We start from the raw sequence: 20,334 nt of genomic DNA on the forward strand, positions 1-20,334 counted from the left end.
AGCTCCTCCACTATTCCAGCACCATTTCAACTTCAACATCATCAAATCACCTGTTTAGTCTAATACAGTGACAACTAAAAGATTCCAAAAACTATTCAGACCAATCAACTAAATAATACTCAGCTACGTATGACGTGGATGTCCATGGTTCTGATTTGTGTGTGGAAGTAGAAAAACATGTTGATTCACCCAATACCATCAGCAATACCATCAGCAATACCATCACCAATACCATCACCAATACCATCACCAATACCATCACCAATACCATCACCAATGCCATCACCAATACCATCACCAATACCATCACTAATACCATCACCAATACCATCACCAATACCATCACCAATACCATCACCAATACCATCACTAATACCATCACTAATACCATCACCAATACCATCACCAATGCCATCACTAATACCATCACTAATACCATCACCAATACCATCACCAATGCCACCACCAATACCATCACCAATACCATCACCAATACCATCACCAATACCATCACCAATGCCACCACCAATGCCACCACCAATACCATCGCCAATACCATCACTAATGCCATCCTCCTCTCTTTCATGTTGACTAAACGGTCTATGACTCTGTCATACAGTAGAAGCTTTTAGTTTTTAATGTCCCAGGCTACCTGGCTAAAATGCTTTGCTCGCTAGCCTAACTTCCATTCATGGGCAACGTTAGCCAGTTAACATTAGCCTTCTACATCTAGCTACATATTGAACTTCCATCCTTTCAGGCCAGGGGCACAACAATGTATAAATCAATGGTTGGATCAGAATCATCGTTATAATCATTGGTCAGTACGGAGAATTAAGTAAAACCACAAGTCAAAATCCCTATCTTCATCCTAATTTAGGTAAGGGACAGTTTCAGCTAGCTAGCCACCAGAGGACAACGAGATGCAACAATTCAAGTGTTTCCTGTCAATGACGTTTGTCTTGATGTGATGTGATTGGAATGAAGCCAAATCCAAACTGGCTTCCCTTTACATTTTTTTTTTTTTTTTTTTTGGTGTGCTAGTACCAATCACAGTTGAGCTCACTCCGTTTAGCTCAACGCTGATTGGCTATTATTTGTATAATATTTTTTTTTAATCAAGGGAAGCCAAATGCTCGCTGGCTTCCCTTGCATTCAACACTACAGGCGGCCACAACATCATACTCTATTTGATGGATAGAGGGATAGACAGCATCAGATAAATGGGCTACACTTCATTTACTACACACACACTGAAACAAAGGGTTTTGCTCCCTCTGATTCTTTCTCCGATGAGATACATTCAGCCACTTGTGAATTGAAGGAAATATATAAAACACAGAAAGACGAATCCATGAATACACACCAGCCTCTGACACTATTCCCTATTTGGTGCACTACAATATAGTGCACTACTTTTGCTGTGCACTAAATAGGGAATAGGGTGCCATTTGACATTCAACCAGTGTGTGTGTGTGTGTGTGTGTGTGTGTGTGTGTGTGTGTGTGTGTGTGTGTGTGTGTGTGTGTGTGTGTGTGTGTGTGTGTGTGTGTGTGTGTGTGTGTGTGTGTGTGTGTGTGTGTGTGTGTGTGTGTGTGTGTGTGTGTGTGTGTGTGTGTGTGTGTGCGCGTGTGTGTGTGTGTGTGCGTGCGTGCATGTGTGTGTGTGTGCTTGCTCGTAATGGCTCCTTCCTGTAACCTCTGACCTACTGCGGCACCTAGACAACATAATCCCGCTCGCTGCCCCTCCCACTCTCCAACCTGTAGGACTGCCTATAGTAACCCTGCTAGCCTGCTAGTTAAATAAAGGTGAAATAAAATATAATTGATATAAGATGTAGCCTAGTGGTTAAGAGCATTAGGCCAGTAACCCCCGAGCTGGCAAGGTGGAACGTTCTGCCCCTTGAGCAAGGCAGTTAACCCCAATAACAACAACTGCTTCCTGTACCGTGGATGTTGATTAAGGCTGACCTCTGCACCTCTGTGAGGAGTTAGGGTCAGCCACGTTTCCTTTCCCTACCCTCCTGCAGTGTGTCTTGATGCCCGGGTGACCTGTTGTTGTGGTGGTAGTGTGCATGCATGTCAGCCTGTGAATAGTTCAGTGTGGGGTTTTCATACAGGGTTTACTGTGGTTATATGGCGGCTGTGAGTAAAGATAGGTAAAACAATAAACAATACCCTGTATACCGTAATACCAATAGAATCTAGCAACGACAACAGAAACTTCAATTCAATTGAATATAACTTTTAATCTCATTTCATTGGGTAAAAAACCTATACAGCAAGATGTGCAATGGATGCCCAGAGGATAACACTTAATTAAAACACTGATCCTTGTATCCCCTTTCGGAGAATGCATCTCCTGGTCCTCTATGGCGTTAGTAGACATGAAGGTTCTCTATAGTGTTAGTAGACCTGAAAGTTCTCTATAGTGTTAGTATACCAGAAGGTTCTCTACAGTGTTAGTAGACCTGAAGGTTCTCTATAGTGTTAGTAGACCTGAAGGTTCTCTATAGTGTTAGTAGACCTGAAGGTTCTCTATAGTGTTAGTAGACCTGAAGGTTCTTTATAGTGTTAGTAGACCTGAAGGTTCTCTATAGTGTTAGTAGACCTGAAGGTTCTCTATAGTGTTAGTAGACATGAAGGTTCTCTATAGTGTTAGTAGACCTGAAGGTTCTCTATAGTGTTAGTAGACCTGAAGGTTCTCTATGGCGTTAGTAGACATGAAGGTTCTCTATGGCGTTAGTAGACATGAAGGTTCTCTATAGTGTTAGTAGACCTGAAGGTTCTCTATAGTGTTAGTAGATCTGAAGGTTCTCTATAGTGTTAGTAGACCTGAAGGTTCTCTATGGCGTTAGTAGACATGAAGGTTCTCTATGGCGTTAGTAGACATGAAGGTTCTCTATAGTGTTAGTAGACATGAAGGTTCTCTATAGTGTTAGTAGACCTGAAGGTTCTCTATAGTGTTAGTAGACATGAAGGTTCTCTATAGTGTTAGTAGACCTGAAGGTTCTCTATAGTGTTAGTAGGCATGAAGGTTCTCTATAGTGTTAGTATACCAGAAGGTACTCTATGGCGTTAGTAGACATGAAGGTTCTCTATAGTGTTAGTAGACCTGAAGGTTCTCTATAGTGTTAGTAGACCTGAAGGTTCTCTATAGTGTTAGTAGACCTGAAGGTTCTCTATAGTGTTAGTAGACCTGAAGGTTCTCTATAGTGTTAGTAGACCTGAAGGTTCTCTATAGTGTTAGTAGACCTGAAGGTTCTCTATAGTGTTAGTAGACCTGAAGGTTCTCTATAGTGTTAGTATACCAGAAGGTTCTCTATAGTGTTAGTAGACCTGAAGGTTCTCTATAGTGTTAGTAGACCTGAAGGTTCTCTATAGTGTTAGTAGACCTGAAGATTCTCTATAGTGTTAGTATACCAGAAGGTTCTCTATAGTGTTAGTAGACCTGAAGGTTCTCTATAGTGTTAGTAGACCTGAAGGTTCTCTATAGTGTTAGTAGACCTGAAGGTTCTCTATAGTGTTAGTAGACCTGAAGGTTCTCTATAGTGTTAGTAGACATGAAGGTTCTCTATAGTGTTAGTATACCAGAAGGTTCTCTACAGTGTTAGTAGACCAGAAGGTTCTCTATAGTGTTAGTAGACCTGAAGGTTCTCTATAGTGTTAGTAGACCTGAAGGTTCTCTATAGTGTTAGTAGACCTGAAGATTCTCTATAGTGTTAGTATACCAGAAGGTTCTCTATAGTGTTAGTAGACCAGAAGGTTCTCTATAGTGTTAGTAGACCTGAAGGTTCTCTATAGTGTTAGTAGACCAGAAGGTTCTCTATAGTGTTAGTAGACCTGAAGGTTCTCTATGGCGTTAGTAGACATGAAGGTTCTCTATAGTGTTAGTAGACCTGAAGGTTCTCTATAGTGTTAGTAGACCTGAAGGTTCTCTATGGCGTTAGTAGACATTAAAGGTCTCTATAGTGTTAGTAGACCTGAAGGTTCTCTATAGTGTTAGTAGACCTGAAGGTTCTCTATTGTGTTAGTAGACCTGAAGGTTCTCTATAGTGTTAGTAGACCTGAAGGTTCCTTATAGTGTTAGTAGACATGAAGGTTCTCTATAGTGTTAGTAGACCTGAAGGTTCTCTATAGTGTTAGTAGACCTGAATGTTCCTTATAGTGTTAGTAGACCTGAAGGTTCTCTATAGTGTTAGTAGACCTGAAGGTTTTCTATAGTGTTAGTAGACATGAAGGTTCTCTATAGTGTTAGTAGACCTGAAGGTTCTCTATAGTGTTAGTATACCAGAAGGTTCTCTACAGTGTTAGTAGACCTGAAGGTTCTCTATAGTGTTAGTAGACCTGAAGGTTCTCTATAGTGTTAGTAGACCTGAAGGTTCTCTATAGTGTTAGTAGACCTGAAGGTTCTTTATAGTGTTAGTAGACCTGAAGGTTCTCTATAGTGTTAGTAGACCTGAAGGTTCTCTATAGTGTTAGTAGACATGAAGGTTCTCTATAGTGTTAGTAGACCTGAAGGTTCTCTATAGTGTTAGTAGACCTGAAGGTTCTCTATAGTGTTAGTAGACCTGAAGGTTCTCTATAGTGTTAGTAGACCTGAAGGTTCTCTATAGTGTTAGTAGACCTGAAGGTTCTCTATAGTGTTAGTAGACCTGAAGGTTCTCTATAGTGTTGGTAGACCTGAAGGTTCTCTATAGTGTTAGTAGACATGAAGGTTCTCTATAGTGTTAGTAGACCTGAAGGTCGTGTTTGTTCTACCTGTTGACTGACTTGTTGTTCTGTTTTCTGGGTTACCAGGTGCTGGAGGCCACCCGCGTCACACGCAGGAAAAGCAACATGGCGCTGAGGTGGGAGGCGGGGCTTTACGCTAATGAGGATGGAGAGGAAGAAGAGGAAGAAGAAGAGGAAGAGGAAGAGGAGGAGGAGTAGATAGTCCTCCCTTGTGTTCTGTGACTATCAGGAATGTAGGGATAGATGGATAGAGGGATAGAGAGATGAAGGGATGGAGAGAGGAGGAAACAGCAAGACAACCACAAGTATTTATTTTACTAAGTATTTTGATCACATGACCTGTCACGTGACCTACTGGATGGACCAACCCGGAAGTAACATCCAGCCCCACACTGGAACACAGAGAGACCCATGGGATACGGCTGGTTGAGTATGGGTTCAACACAGAGACATACACTCTCAGAAAAAAAAAGATGCTATGTAGAACCTAAAATGGTACTTCAGCTGTCCCTGTGGGAAGAATCCTTTGAAGAACCCTTTTGGTTTCAGGTATAACCTTTTTCAGTTCCATGTAGAACCCTTTTCACAGAGGGCTCTACATGGAACCCAAAGGGATTCTACATGGAACCCAAAAGGGTTCTACATGGAACCCAAAAGGGTTCTACATGGAACCCAAAAGGGTTCTACATGGAACCCAAAGGGGCTCTACATGGAACCCAAATGGGTTCTACATGGAACCCAAAAGAGTTCTACATGGAACCCAAAATGGTTCTACATGGAACCCAAAAGGGTTCTACATGGAACCCAAAGGGGTTCTACATGGAACCCAAAAGGGTTCTACATGGAACTCAAAAGAGTTCTACATGGAACCCAAAAGAGTTCTACATGGAACCCAAAAGGGTTCTACATGGAACCCAAAAGAGTTCTACATGGAACCCAAAAGAGTTCTACATGGAACCCAAAAGAGTTGTTCCAAGGGTTCTTCCACAGGAGACAGCCAATGAACCCTTTTGGAACCCTTCACCCCCCCCCCCCCCCCCCCCCCCACCCCCACCCCGGAGTGTGTAAGCTTGTCAAGTGATCTTATTCTATTATCTCAGTGGTGTGAGGAAGGATGTCAGACTCTGTGGAACCCCTGGAAACCAGACTTCGTCCCAAATGGCACCTTTTTCCTACCATGCAATATGGGCCCTGTTTAAAGTAGTGCACTATACAGGGAAATGGTGGTCATCGTCAACCTCGTGACTATATATAATCTTCTATATTACCAGTATTCCTCAGTAAGACAGGTGTTTAAATATATATTATCGCTCTAGATCTGCTTTAAATGAGTTCCGTATTTATAAAGTAATAAAATAAGTTCTCTCTTCTTCCATTTCTAACATTTGATGATGGAACTTGAAACACACAGATACAGTATATGAGTTATCTAAACAGCAGATATGAGGTCATTTAACTAAATGAGCTCATTTAAACTGAATAGGATGTTTAGATTGAAAGCATTGGTCACTCGGAAGGAAGGAAGGAAGGAAGGAAGGAAGGAAGGAAGGAAGGAAGGAAGGAAGGAAGGAAGGAAGAGAAAGCTATCTGCAGGTCATTTCTCAATGATTAATAATCACTTAATTGATCAGTTTGGTCAATAAAGGAAGAGTTCAGGTGTTTATAGATGGATGTGATTATCAGGGAGTTGATGAGTGAATGGCAATCAGTCAAGGAGATGAATGAGTTGAACATGAACATGCTTGTAGTCACAGATGTGCCTATTATCGTTGTCATTTCAAACAAACTATGCGATATGTCCCAAATGGCACCCTATTCCCTACATAGAGCCTATGGGCCCTGGTGAAAAGTAGTGCACTATATAGGGAATAGGGTACCATTTGGGATGCATTGCATTGTAATGCAACGTAAGTGGTGTAGAAATAGATTATTTGAGACAGCCAAAATGGCCACCCGTGATGGCATAATTCAAATTATATGGATGTGAGACGATATACATGTCTGTGAGTTTGTGTTTTTTTGGACTGTACAGGACAATATCATCATCCAACTGGTTTCAAAACAGTCTGTATTATTAAGTATTTGAATGTCAGATATTTAAAAAAAAAAAATAATAATAATAATAATTGTAACCCACTGATCATTTCTGTTGTACCTATATCGGCATCTTGTTAAATTTGAGCTCTTCTCTGATGTAAAGAGGTCTTTACTTGTGACACAATGACATAAGATTGATGTGGATGTGATGGAAAAATCTGTCTCGGGAAAGAAATGTTGTTATGTTTTGACTCTTGACCTTGGGAGCAGAGGGAGAGATTGGTGGGAGTCCGTTGTCCTAAAGTTAGATTGGGTCAAGGACCACACGTTTCAAAACGCCACAGTCTATTGCAGTCAAAATTGTAGTTTGCATGAAAATATAATGCTTTTTAAATCAAGTTATTATATCTTAAAAGGGGGGCATATTTTTCATTACCAATTGGCAGATCTTTACGGTGCATTTGGAAAGTATTCAGACCCCTTGACTTGTTCCACATTTTGTTACATTAAAGCCTTATTCAATTTTTTTTTTTAAATGTTCCCTCAAACACAATATCCCATAATAACAAAGCAAAAACAGGTTTTGAAATTTGAAATATTACATTTACATAAGTATTCAGACCCTTTACTCAGAACTTTGTTGAAGCATCTTTGGCAGCGACTAAAGCCTCGAGTCTTCTTGGGTATGACGCTACAAGCTTGGCACACCTGTATTTGTGGAGTTTCTCCCATTCTTCTCTGCAGATCCTCTCAAGCTCTGTCCGGTTGGATTGGGGAGTGTTGCTGCACAGCAATTTCTCTCCTGAGATGTTCGATCAGGTTTCTGTCCCGGATCTGGCTGGGCCACTCAAGGACATTCAGAGACTTGTCCCGAAGTCACTCCTGCGTTGTCTTGGCTGTGTGCTTAGGGTCCTTGTTCTGTTGGAAGGTGAACCTTTGCCCCAGTCTGAGGTCCTGAGCGCTCTGGAGCAGGTTTTCATCAAGGATCTCTCTGTACTTTGGTCCGTTCATCTTTCCCTCTATCCTGACTAGTCTCCCAGTCCCTGCTGCTGAAAAACATCCCCACAGCATGATGCTGCCACCACCATGCTTCACCGTAGGGATGGTGCCAGGTTTCCTTCAGGCCAAAGAATTCGATCTTGGTTTCATCAGACCAGAGAATCGTGTTTCTCATGGTCTGAGAGTCTTTTGATGTCTTTTGGCAAACTCCAAGCGGGCTGTCATGTGCCTTTTACTGAGGAGTGGCTTCCGTCTGGCCGCTCTACCATAAAGGCCTGATTGGTGGCGTGCTGCAGAGATGGTTGTCCTTCTGGAAGGTTCTCCTATCTCCACAGAGGAACTCTGGAGCTCTGTCAGAGTGGCCATCAGGTTCTCGGTCACCTCCCTGACCAAGGCCCTTCTCCCCCGATTGCTCAGTTTGACAGGTCGGCCAGCTCTAGGAAGAGTCTTGGTGGTTCCAAACTTCTTCCATTTAAGAATGATGGAGGCCCCTGTTTTCTTGGGGATCTTCAATACTGCAGAAATGTTTTGGTACCCTTCCCCAGATCTGTGCCTCGACACAATCCCGTCTCGGAGCTCTACGGACAATTCCTGCAACCTCATGGCTTGGTTTTTGCTCTGACATGCACTGTCAACTGTGGGACTGTATATAGACAAGTGTGTGCCTTTCCAAATCATGTCCAATCTATTGAATTTACCACAGGTGGACTCCAAGTTGTAGAAACATCTCAATGGAAACAGGATGAAGCTGAGCTCAATTTCAAGTCTCATAGCAAAGGGTAAATAAGATATTTCTGTTTTGCTTCAACATGTACAGTTGAAGTCAGAAGTTTACACACACCTTATCCAATTACATTTAAACTCAGGTTTTCACAATTCCTGACATTTAATCCTAGTAAAAATTCCCTGTCTTAGGTCAGTTAAGATCACCACTTTATTTTAAGAATGTGAAATGTCAGAATAATAGTAGAGAGAAGGATTTATTTAAGCTTTTATTTAATTCTTCACAATCCCAGTGGGTGAGAAGTTTACATACACTCAATTAGTATTTGGTAGCATTGCCTGTAAATTGTTTAACTTGGGTCAAGCGTTTCGGTTAGCCTTCCACAAGCTTCCCACAATAAGTTGGGTGAATTTTGGCCCATTCCTCTTGACAAAGCTGGTGTAACTGAGTCAGGTTTGTAGGCCTCCTTGCTCGCACATTCTTTTTCAGTTCTGTGCACAAATTTTCTATAGGATTGAGTACAGGGCTTTGTGATGGCCACTCCAATACCTTGACTTTGTTGTCCTTTAGCCATTTTGCCACAACTTTGGAAGTATGCTTGGGGTCATTGTCCATTTGGAAGACCCATTAGCGACCAAGCTTTAACTTCCTGATTGATGTCTTGAGATGCTGCTTCAATATATCCACATAATTTTCCTCATCAGTCTAAAGCAGTTCTATTTTTGTTTCATCAGACCAAAAGGACATTTCTCCAAAAAGTATGATCTTTGTCCCCATGTGCAGTTGCAAACTGTAGTCTGGCTTTTTTATGGTGGTTTTGAAGCAGTGGCTTCTTCCTTGCTGAGCGGCCTTTCAGGTTATGTCAATATAGGACTCGTTTTACTGTGGATATAGATACTTTTGTACCTGTTTCCTCCAGCATCTTCACAAGGTCCTCTGCTGTTGTTCTGGGATTGATTTGCACTTTTCACACCAAAGTACGTTCATCTCTAGGAGACAGAACGTGTCTCCTTCCTGAGCGGTATGACGGCTGCGTGGTCCCATGGTGTTTATACTTGCGTACTATTGTTTGTACAGATGAACATGGCACCTTCAGGCGTTTGGAAATTGCTCTCAAGGATGAACCAGACTTGTGGAGGTCCACAATTGTTTTTCTGAGGTCTTGGCTGATTTCTTTTGATTTTCCCATGATATCAAGCAAAGAGGCACTGAGTTTGAAGGTAGGCCCTGAAATACATCGACAGGTAAACCTCCAATTGTCTCAAATGATGTCAATCAGCCTATCAGAAGCTTCTAAAGCCATGACATCATTTTCTGGAATTTTCCAAACTGTTTAAAGGAACAGTCAACTTAGTGTATGTAAACTTCTGACCCACTGGAATTGTGATACAGTGAATTATAAGTGAAATAATCTGTCTGTAAACAATTGTTGGAAAAATAACTTGTGTCATGCACATAGTAGATGTCCTAACCGACTTGCCAAAACTATAGTGTGTTAAAAAGAAATTTGTGGAGTGGTTGAAAAACAAGTTTTAATGACGCCAACCTAAGTGTATGTTAACTTCCGACTTCAACTGTATGTAAATAATATTTCTGTTTATTTATTTTTAATACATGAGTAAACATTTCTAAAAACCTGTTTTTGCTTTGTCATTATGGGGTATTGTGATGTCATTATGGGGTATTGTGATGTCATTATGGGGTATTGCGTGTAGATTGCTGAAGATTTTTATTGATATAATAAATAAAAAATTATAAGGTTGTAACGTGACAAAATGTGGAAAAAGTCAAGGGGTCTGAATACTTCCCGAAGGCACTGTATGGCCAGCTGTATGTCCAGCTGGATGGCCAGCTGTATAGCCAGCTGTATGTCCAGCTGGATGTCCAGCTCTATGGCCAGCTGTATGTCCAGCTGTATGTCCAGCTGTATGGCCAGCTGTATGTCCAGCTGATGTCCCGCTGTATGGCCAGCTGTATGTCCAGCTGGATGGCCAGCTGTATGTCCAGCTGGATGGCCAGCTGTATAGCCAGCTGTATGTCCAGCTGTATGGCCAGCTGTATGTCCAGCTGGATTGCCAGCTGTATGGCCAGCTGTATGTCCAGCTGTATGGCCAGCTGTATGTCCAGCTGGATGTCCAGCTCTATGGCCAGCTGTATGTCCAGCTGTATGGCCAGCTGTATGGCCAGCTGTATGTCCAGCTGATGTCCCGCTGTATGGCCAGCTGTATGTACAGCTGTATGGCCAGCTGTATGGCCAGCTGTATTGTCAGCTGTATGGCCAGATGTATGTCCAGCTGTATGTCCAGCTGTATGGCCAGCTGTATGTCCAGCTGATGTCCAGCTGTATGGCCAGCTGTATGTACAGCTGTATGGCCAGCTGTATGTCCAGCTGATGTCCAGCTGTATGGTCAGCTGTATGGCCAGCTGTATTGCCAGCTGTATGGCCAGCTGTATGCCCAGCTGTATGTACAGCTGGATGTCCAGCTGTATGTCCAGCTGTATAGCCAGCTGTATGTCCAGCTGTATGGCCATCTGTATGCCCAGCTGTATGTCCAGCTGATGTCCAGCTGTAGGGCCAGCTGTATGTCCAGCTGTATTGCCAGCTGTATGGCCAGCTGTATGTCCAGCTGTATGGCCAGCTGTACTGCCAGCTGCATGTCCAGCTGTACGTCCAGCTGTATGGCCAGCTGTATGGCCAGCTGTATGTCCAGCTGTATTGCCAGCTGTACGTCCAGCTGTACGGCCAGCTGTATGTCCAGCTGTATTACCAGCTGTATGGCCAGCTGTATGGCCAGCTGTATGGCCAGCTGTACGTCCAGCTGTACGTCCAGCTGTACGGCCAGCTGTATGGCCAGCTGTATGTCCAGCTGTATTGCCAGCTGTACGTCCAGCTGTATGGCCAGCTGTATGGCCAGCTGTATGCCCAGCTGTACATCCAGCTGTATGCCCAGCTGTATGGCCAGCTGTATGGCCAGCTGTATGGCCAGCTGTACGTCCAGCTGGATGTCCAGCTGTATGCCCAGCTGTATGGCCAGCTGTATTACCAGCTGTATGGCCAGCTGTATGGCCAGCTGTACGGCCAGCTGTACGTCCAGCTGTACGTCCAGCTGTATGGCCAGCTGTATGGCCAGCTGTACGTCCAGCTGTACGGCCAGCTGTATGGCCAGCTGTATGGCCAGCTGTACGGCCAGCTGTACGACCAGCTGTACGTCCAGCTGTACGGCCAGCTGTATGGCCAGCTGTATGGCCAGCTGTACGTCCAGCTGTACGTACAGCTGGACGGCCAGCTGTATGGCCAGCTGTACGGCCAGCTGCACGGCCAGCTGTACGTCCAGCTGTACGTCCAGCTGTACGGCCAGCTGTATGGCCAGCTGTATGGCCAGCTGTATGGCCAGCTGTACGTCCAGCTGTATGGCCAGCTGTACGGCCAGCTGTACGGCCAGCTGTATGGCCTGCTGTATGGCCAGCTGTACGTCCAGCTGTACGTCCAGCTGTATGGCCAGCTGTATGGCCAGCTGTACGTCCAGCTGTATGGCCAGCTGTACGTCCAGCTGTATGGCCAGCTGTATGGCCAGCTGTATGGCCAGCTGTATGGCCAGCTGTACGTCCAGCTGTACGTCCAGCTGTATGGCCAGCTGTATGGCCAGCTGTATGGCCTGCTCCTTTGTAGTGATGTCAGTCAGAACAAGACAGGAGTATTACCTTCTCTCAAAGGACTAAACAACAACAACAACAAGAACAACAAGAGCAGTTAACGACTCATTTGACACTTAAACCAGAGATGGCAAAACAATGGACCAGCTGAGAACAACAACAACAACAACACCTTTTTACTACTACGCCAAAAGGAGCCTGTTTTCCTGAACGAGGACTCTACTAACACACAAACCAGAACCCGAGAACTGTCCAGGGAAGTAGGTTGTGGGCCGTGCCCTCTGACCCCAAAAAACATTCGGGGTATGCTCCGAGTCTGTTCGTTTCCCTGAAAAAAACACCACAGGCTGCGACTCCAATGGCACCCTATTCCCTGTATAGTGCATTACGCTTGAACATGGTCATATCCCCTGGTTAAAAGTAGTGCACTATATAGGGAATAGGGTGCCATTTGAGCTTCAAGCCAAGAACCTTGTTTATGATTTCTTATAGTGTTTTTTTTTATATGATGCACATAATATATCAATTAGTATTTAATGGGGGCCTCCTGGGTGGCGCTGTACCGCAGCGCCAGCTGTGCCACCAGAGACTCTGGGTTCGCGCCCAGGTATTTAATGGACAATTGTGTCCTTTTATACGAGTTCAAGAAGTTTTGATTTAGTTTCTTCTTTAGACTGATGACACAGAGAGAGGTGTGTTTCTGCTTTAGACTGATGACACAGAGAGGTGTGTTTCTGCTTTAGACTGATGACACAGAGAGGTGTGTTTCTGCTTTAGACTGATGACACAGAGAGGTGTGTTTCTGCTTTAGACTGATGACACAGAGAGGTGTGTTTCTGCTTTAGACTGATGACACAGAGAGGTGTGTTTCTGCTTTAGACTGATGACACAGAGAGGTGTGTTTCTGCTTTAGACTGATGACACAGAGAGGTGTGTTTCTGCTTTAGACTGATGACACAGAGAGGTGTGTTTCTGCTTTAGACTGATGACACAGAGAGGTGTGTTTCTGCTTTAGACTGATGACACAGAGAGGTGTGTTTCTGCTTTAGACTGATGACACAGAGAGGTGTTTCTGCTTTAGACTGATGACACAGAGAGGTGTGTTTCTGCTTTAGACTGATGACACAGAGAGGTGTGTTTCTTCAATTATACTATGGTCGTGTCCCAAATGGCACCCTATTCCCTACACAGTGAAAAGTAGTGCACTATTTAAGCAATAGGGTCCCATTCAGGATGCAACCTGTGTGTGTGGGACAACAGTGTTACCTGGGCAACAGTGTTACCTGGGCAACAGTGTTACCTGGGCAACAGTGTTGATTTGTTGACATTCAGACTGTATTATATTTATCTTGAGAGAGGAGAGAGGATGAGAAGGGAAAAGAGATCATTAAGAGATTATCCTGAACTTCCTAACATTGTCCGGGAAGATGAACATAGATTGACCTGTGACCCAGGAAGTTGAACATAATAATGCTGATCAGTGATTGGCTGATGATAGGCAGAGATCATGTATTACTTAAAGACAGTGTTGGTAGTTTGAAATTATGAACAGAAAAACAAAGAGCTTTGTATCTGAAAAGAGTTTTTTTTTTATCGTCTGGTTGCTTTGATGTGTGTAGGAGACAAATACTATGAGTCTTTTTATTTGTGCTGTGGAAAATACACTAAATGAACATTGTTTTCCAGAGGCCTGTGTTTCAATACAGTGTACGAGAGAGGGAGAGAGAGATGCTCATCACAGCGAAGAGAGGGAGAGAGAGATGCTCATCACAGCGAAGAGAGGGAGAGAGAGATGCTCGTCACAATGAAAAGAGGGAGAGAGAGATGCTCATCACAGTGAAGAGAGGGAGAGAGAGATGCTCGTCACAGTGAAGAGAGGGAGAGAGAGATGCTCATCACAGAGGAGAGAGGGAGAGAGAGATGCTCACCACAGAGAAGAGAGAGGGAGAGAGATGCTCATCACAGAGGAGAGAGGGAGAGAGAGATGCTCACCACAGAGAAGAGAGAGGGAGAGAGATGCTCATCACAGTGAAGAGAGGGAGAGAGAGATGCTCATCACAGAGGAGAGAGGGAGAGAGAGATGCTCATCACAGAGGAGAGAGGGAGAGAGAGATGCTCACCACAGAGAAGAGAGAGAGAGAGAGATGCTCATCACAGTGAAGAGAGGGAGAGAGAGATGCTCATCACAGAGGAGAGAGGGAGAGAGAGATGCTCATCACAGAGGAGAGAGGGAGAGAGAGATGCTCACCACAGAGAAGAGAGAGGGAGAGAGATGCTCATCACAGTGAAGAGAGGGAGAGAGATGCTCATCACAATGAAAAGAGGGAGAGAGAGATGCTCACCACAGTGAAGAGAGGGAGAGAGATGCTCATCACAGTGAAGAGAGGGAGAGAGATGCTCATCACAATGAAAAGAGGGAGAGAGAGATGCTCATCACAGAGGAGAGAGGGAGAGAGAGATGCTCATCACAGCGAAGAGAGGGAGAGAGAGATGCTCATCACAGAGGAGAGAGGGAGAGAGAGATGCTCACCACAGCGAAGAGAGGGAGAGAGAGATGCTCACCACAGAGAAGAGAGGGAGAGAGAGATGCTCATCACAGCGAAGAGAGGGAGAGAGAGATGCTCATCACAGCGAAGAGAGGGAGAGAGAGATGCTCACCACAGAGAAGAGAGGGAGAGAGAGATGCTCACCACATCGAAGAGAGGGAGAGAGAGATGCTCACCACAGAGAAGAGAGGGAGAGAGAGATGCTCATCCCAGTGAAGAGAGGGAGAGAGAGATGCTCATCACAGTGAAGAGAGGGAGAGAGAGATGCTCACCACAGAGAAGAGAGAGGGAGAGAGATGCTTACCACAGCGAAGAGAGGGAGAGAGAGATGCTCACCACAGAGAAGAGAGGGAGAGAGAGATGCTCATCACAGCAAAGAGAGGGAGAGAGAGATGCTCATCACAGAGGAGAGAGGGAGAGAGAGATGCTCATCACAGAGGAGAGAGGGAGAGAGAGATGCTCACCACAGAGAAGAGAGAGGGAGAGAGATGCTCATCACAGTGAAGAGAGGGAGAGAGATGCTCATCACAATGAAAAGAGGGAGAGAGAGATGCTCACCACAGTGAAGAGAGGGAGAGAGATGCTCATCACAGTGAAGAGAGGGAGAGAGATGCTCATCACAATGAAAAGAGGGAGAGAGAGATGCTCATCACAGAGGAGAGAGGGAGAGAGAGATGCTCATCACAGCGAAGAGAGGGAGAGAGAGATGCTCATCACAGAGGAGAGAGGGAGAGAGAGATGCTCACCACAGCGAAGAGAGGGAGAGAGAGATGCTCACCACAGAGAAGAGAGGGAGAGAGAGATGCTCATCACAGCGAAGAGAGGGAGAGAGAGATGCTCATCACAGCGAAGAGAGGGAGAGAGAGATGCTCACCACAGAGAAGAGAGGGAGAGAGAGATGCTCACCACATCGAAGAGAGGGAGAGAGAGATGCTCACCACAGAGAAGAGAGGGAGAGAGAGATGCTCATCCCAGTGAAGAGAGGGAGAGAGAGATGCTCATCACAGTGAAGAGAGGGAGAGAGAGATGCTCACCACAGAGAAGAGAGAGGGAGAGAGATGCTTACCACAGTGAAGAGAGGGAGAGAGAGATGCTCATCACAGAGGAGAGAGGGAGAGAGAGATGCTCATCACAGAGGAGAGAGGGAGAGAGAGATGCTCATCACAGCGAAGAGAGGGAGAGAGATGCTCACCACAGCGAAGAGAGGGAGAGAGAGATGGTCATCACAGCAAAGAGAGGGAGAGAGAGATGCTCACCACAGCGAAGAGAGGGAGAGAGAGATGCTCATCACAGAGGAGAGAGGGAGAGAGAGATGCTCACCACAGCGAAGAGAGGGAGAGAGAGATGCTCATCACAATGAAAAGAGGGAGAGAGAGATGCTCATCACAGAGGGGAGAGGGAGAGAGAGATGCTCATCACAGAGGAGAGAGGGAGAGAGAGATGCTCACCACAGCGAACAGAGGGAGAGAGAGATGCTCATCACAACGAAGAGAGGGAGAGAGTGATGCTCATCTAACCATGTTATGTATTATTAGTTGGGCGTGTGTGTGTGTGTGTGTGTGTGTGTGTGTGTGTGTGTGTGTGTGTGTGTGTGTGTGTGTGTGTGTGTGTGTGTGTGTGTGTGTGTGTGTGTTCTTCAGGATACTGAATTTGCAACTAGTAAATATGCAAAGTTAATGTTGTGGTAACAAGAGGGTAATGTAACAAAAGGGAGATGTGACAAAGGGGTCATGTTTGTGTAACGAGAGGGTAATGTAACAAAATGGTCATGTTGGGGTACCAAGAGGGTAATGTTAGGGTAATGTAACAAGAGGTTAATGTATCAAAGGGGCAATGTCATGGTAACAATATGGTAATGTTAGGGTAACAAGAGGGTAATGTAAGAATAGGGTAATGTCAGGCTAACAAGGTGGTAATGTAACAAGACGGTAATGTAACAAAAAGGTACTGTCATGGTAACAAGAGGGTCATGTTAAGGTAACAGGAGGGTAATGGCAGGGTTAGAAGATGTTAATGTAACAAAAGGGTAATGTTTCAGTAACAAGAGGGTAATGTTAAGGTAACAGGAGGGTAGTGTTGACAGAACAAGAGAATATTGTAGCAAAGGGGTAATGTAGCAAAGGGGTAATGTTAGGGTAACAAGAGGTTAATGTAACAGGGTAATGTTTGCGTAACAAGAGGATACTGTAGCAAAGGGGTAATGTTAGGGTAACAAGAGGTTACTATTAATGTAACACGAGGGTAATGTAACAAGAGGGTTAGGGTAACATGTTAGGGTAACAACAGGGTGTGTTCTCCCAGCTTTACACAACTGTCTGCTATTTGATTAGCCTTAGTCACAACATATAATGCAGATGGAAACTGTGTGTATTTACAATGTACAGATGTCTCTTATAGCATATGATACCGAAACAGCACAAATCCTGTATTTTAAAGTAAGACATTCATCAAGTTGAATTTGGTCTCAGACGTTTCTTGAATAACTAAATGAGTAATCGTACTGTATATTTGGTGGGATAATGCAGTTTGCCATGTGTGACTATTAAAACCATTTCAGGGTCAGAAAACAAATGAGGAAGTAGCACCACAATATATGTAAACACACTATACGGTAATAATGTAAACACGCTATACAGTAATAATGTAAACACACTATACAGTAATAATGTAAACACGCTATACAGTAATAATGTAAACACACTATACAGTAATAATGTAAACACACTACGGTAATAATGTAAACACACTATACAGTAATAATGTAAACACACTATACAGTAATAATGTAAACACACTATACGGTAATAATGTAAACACACTATACGGTAATAATGTAAACACATTACAGCCGATTTGCTGTATTAGTTGTGCGTTGCAGAGTTACATCTGCCTTCAACGCTATAGCCCACGTGCATGACGCCGTAGAGTATCTTTCATTACAACTAGCTCTGGTCCAGGGCGTTACTGCATGCCTCAGCATTAACAAGCTGCACTAAACGCCCTGGACCAGAGCTAGATGACAGCCATTGTGCACATACAGCATTAGATCTGCCAAGGGGTTTGAACATAAGAGTATCACTCCAGACATGTCTCCCATGGTGTAGAAATGTGAGTTTCTGAATATAGGCCTACGAGATTATTGTATGCTTTTGGAATTTTACCTAATATATACACACACAAAAAAATAAATATGATTTTATGTTGACACGCTTTTGTTGTTTATTTCTAAATTCGTGGTGTTTTTTTATGATGACTTTATTTATCATTGTAACAAGAAAGGCTTTGCCATCCAGAGTGGAGAGCCCTGTGGGCTCCATCCAGAGTGGAGAGCCCTGTGGGCTCCATCCAGAGTGGAGAGCCCTGTGGGCTCCATCCAGAGTGGAGAGCCCTGTGGGCTCCATTCAAAGTGGAGAGCTCTGTGGGCTCCATTCAAAGTGGAGAGCCCTGTGGGCTCCATCCAGAGTGGAGAGCCCTGTGGATAGAAGGCTGCCTGTGGGCTCCTCCATGGAGTAGGCCTAGTGAGAGAATCACTGGTGTAATAAAGAAATCATCTTCATATGTAAAGCTGTGTTAATATGTTAACCAGTTCTATGTTTATATTCTGCTTCTATTGGTTTATATAGTAGGCTACTTGTAAAGGCTCACAGCTATATAATTATTTTCTCATTAAAAAGAAAATCTGTCATTTTGTGACTATTGATTTATTATATCTATTCAAATATTGTCATCGTTTTTTACACACACACACACACACACACGCACACGCACACGCACACGCACACACACACACACACACACACGCACGCACACGCACACCAGCTAATATCTCAAAGTGCTGTACAGAAACACAGCCTAAAACCCCAAACAGCAAGCAATGCAGGTGAAGAAGCACGGTGGCTAGGAAAAACTCCCTAGAAAGGCCAAAACCTAGGAAGAAACCTAGAGAGGAACCAGGCTATGAGGGGTGGGCCGGGTGGAGATTATAACAGAACGTGGCCAAGATGTATATAAGATGCATAAGATGCATAAGTGAAATAATAGGTCTGGGACAGGTAGCATATCCGGTGAACAGGTCAGGGTTCCATAGCCGCAGGCAGAACAGTTGAAACTGGAGCAGCAGCACGGCCAGGTGGACTGGGGACAGCAAGGAGTCATCATGCCAGGTAGTCCTGAGAGAGAGAGAGAGAGAGAGAGAGAGAGAGAGAGAGAGAGAGAGAATAAATATATATACTTAAATTCACACAGGACACCGGATAAGACAGGAGAAATACTCTAGATATAACAGACTGACCCTAGCTCCCCGACACATAAACTACTGCAGCATAAATATTGGAGGCTGAGACAGGAGGGGTCAGGAGACACTGTGGCCCCATCCGATGATACCCCCGGACAGGGCCAAACAGGAAGGATATAACCCCACCCACTTTGCCAAAGCACAGCCCCTCACACCACTAGAGGGATAGCTTCAACCACCAACTTACCATCCTGAGACAAGGCCGAGTATGGCCCACAAAGATCTCCAAGGGGGGAGCGCCAACCCAGACAGGACACAATGACACAATAGTTTATATCAGGGGGGGGGGGGCTAACTAATGTTCCTACAAAATAGGTGTATAAATATATGATTGAACACAAAAAGATTGTATAGGCAATTCACTAATGTGGACGTTTGACTCGTGAAGTAGCAGTGTTCATTTCGTTAACACAAATAGTGATTAAAATATTCGTCAAACACCTACTTTTCAGTAGCAATTGATGAGACTACAACTGACTAAATAGACCCAGACAAATCTATAACTAAACCAAAAATGATTTTTAATTTCAGTTGACTAAAACGAGAAGAGACAAAATTTCCTCTGTGACTAAAATCAAACTACTAAATGGACAAGAGTTGTTTTTTGAGAGAGAGAGATTTAAGAGCTTTTCAGTGATAAGTTATAATGAATATTAGTAGCACAGATGCGTTCAGCAGTGGGAAGGATGCATCACACCTGGAAAAAAAACAGCCTAGAAAATGTAACGATTTGACACATTTGACAGCAATGGATTCTGACATGTAGATAGATGGGACAGAGGGTTTTTGTATTACACCACATCCTCATATCTACACAGGTGACCTCACAAGGAATTACCCTCCTGCTCTGGTGGGAGGAAGAAGATCCACTCAGGACCTGGATTAACGTGTCTTGGTCGGAGACTCACAAAGCAGCACTTCCTAAAGAGAGATCTAGGAGACCGTTGAATCCGTAGGAAAGGAAAGACACCTCACCCTAGTTGGTGAGCTGCGGGGGAGAAAGCGATGAGTGTGGGCAGACAGCTTGCTCCAACGCATTGAGCAGGCGACTCTCTTGCTTCGCCTTAGCTAACCAGTCACCATCAGCCTTCTAGTGGCTACCCTTTGCCTGGTTAAGAAACACAAGCTGCCTTACGAAATTAAAAAACAAATAGCAGCATTTTAATAGTTAAAACAACAGTCTAACTGTTTTTCTCTCCTTTGAGTATAGAAAAGGGGGCGGTCTTTGAATGTGTAATCTCGCTTAACCCCTCCCACCTCATTTCATATACAGGCCTGTAGCGTCAGAGACAACGGCTTGATTCTCAGGCTAACTTCAGGCTAACTTCAGGCTAACTTCCAATATGA

General features: G+C 44.1%; 1 protein-coding gene across 6 annotated transcripts in view; it reads left to right on the forward strand.

The window, feature by feature from the left end:
* The window catches only part of LOC110536864 (A-kinase anchor protein 2), a 231,595-nt gene extending 221,463 nt beyond the window's left edge, over positions 1-10,132 (forward strand). For all 6 annotated transcript variants that reach the window (XM_090191545.1, XM_090191546.1, XM_090191549.1 and 3 more), the window contains one exon: positions 4,800-10,132. In XM_090191545.1, the coding sequence (XP_090047671.1) occupies positions 4,800-4,931 (132 nt within the window). In that variant the 3' untranslated portion in view covers positions 4,932-10,132. The remainder of the gene's footprint in view (positions 1-4,799) is intronic.
* Positions 10,133-20,334: the final 10,202 nt, after the last annotated feature.

The sequence above is a fragment of the Oncorhynchus mykiss genome, chromosome 12 (assembly GCF_057628025.1).
Source record: "Oncorhynchus mykiss isolate SJ-2025 chromosome 12, ASM5762802v1, whole genome shotgun sequence".
Lineage (NCBI taxonomy): Eukaryota > Metazoa > Chordata > Actinopteri > Salmoniformes > Salmonidae > Oncorhynchus > Oncorhynchus mykiss.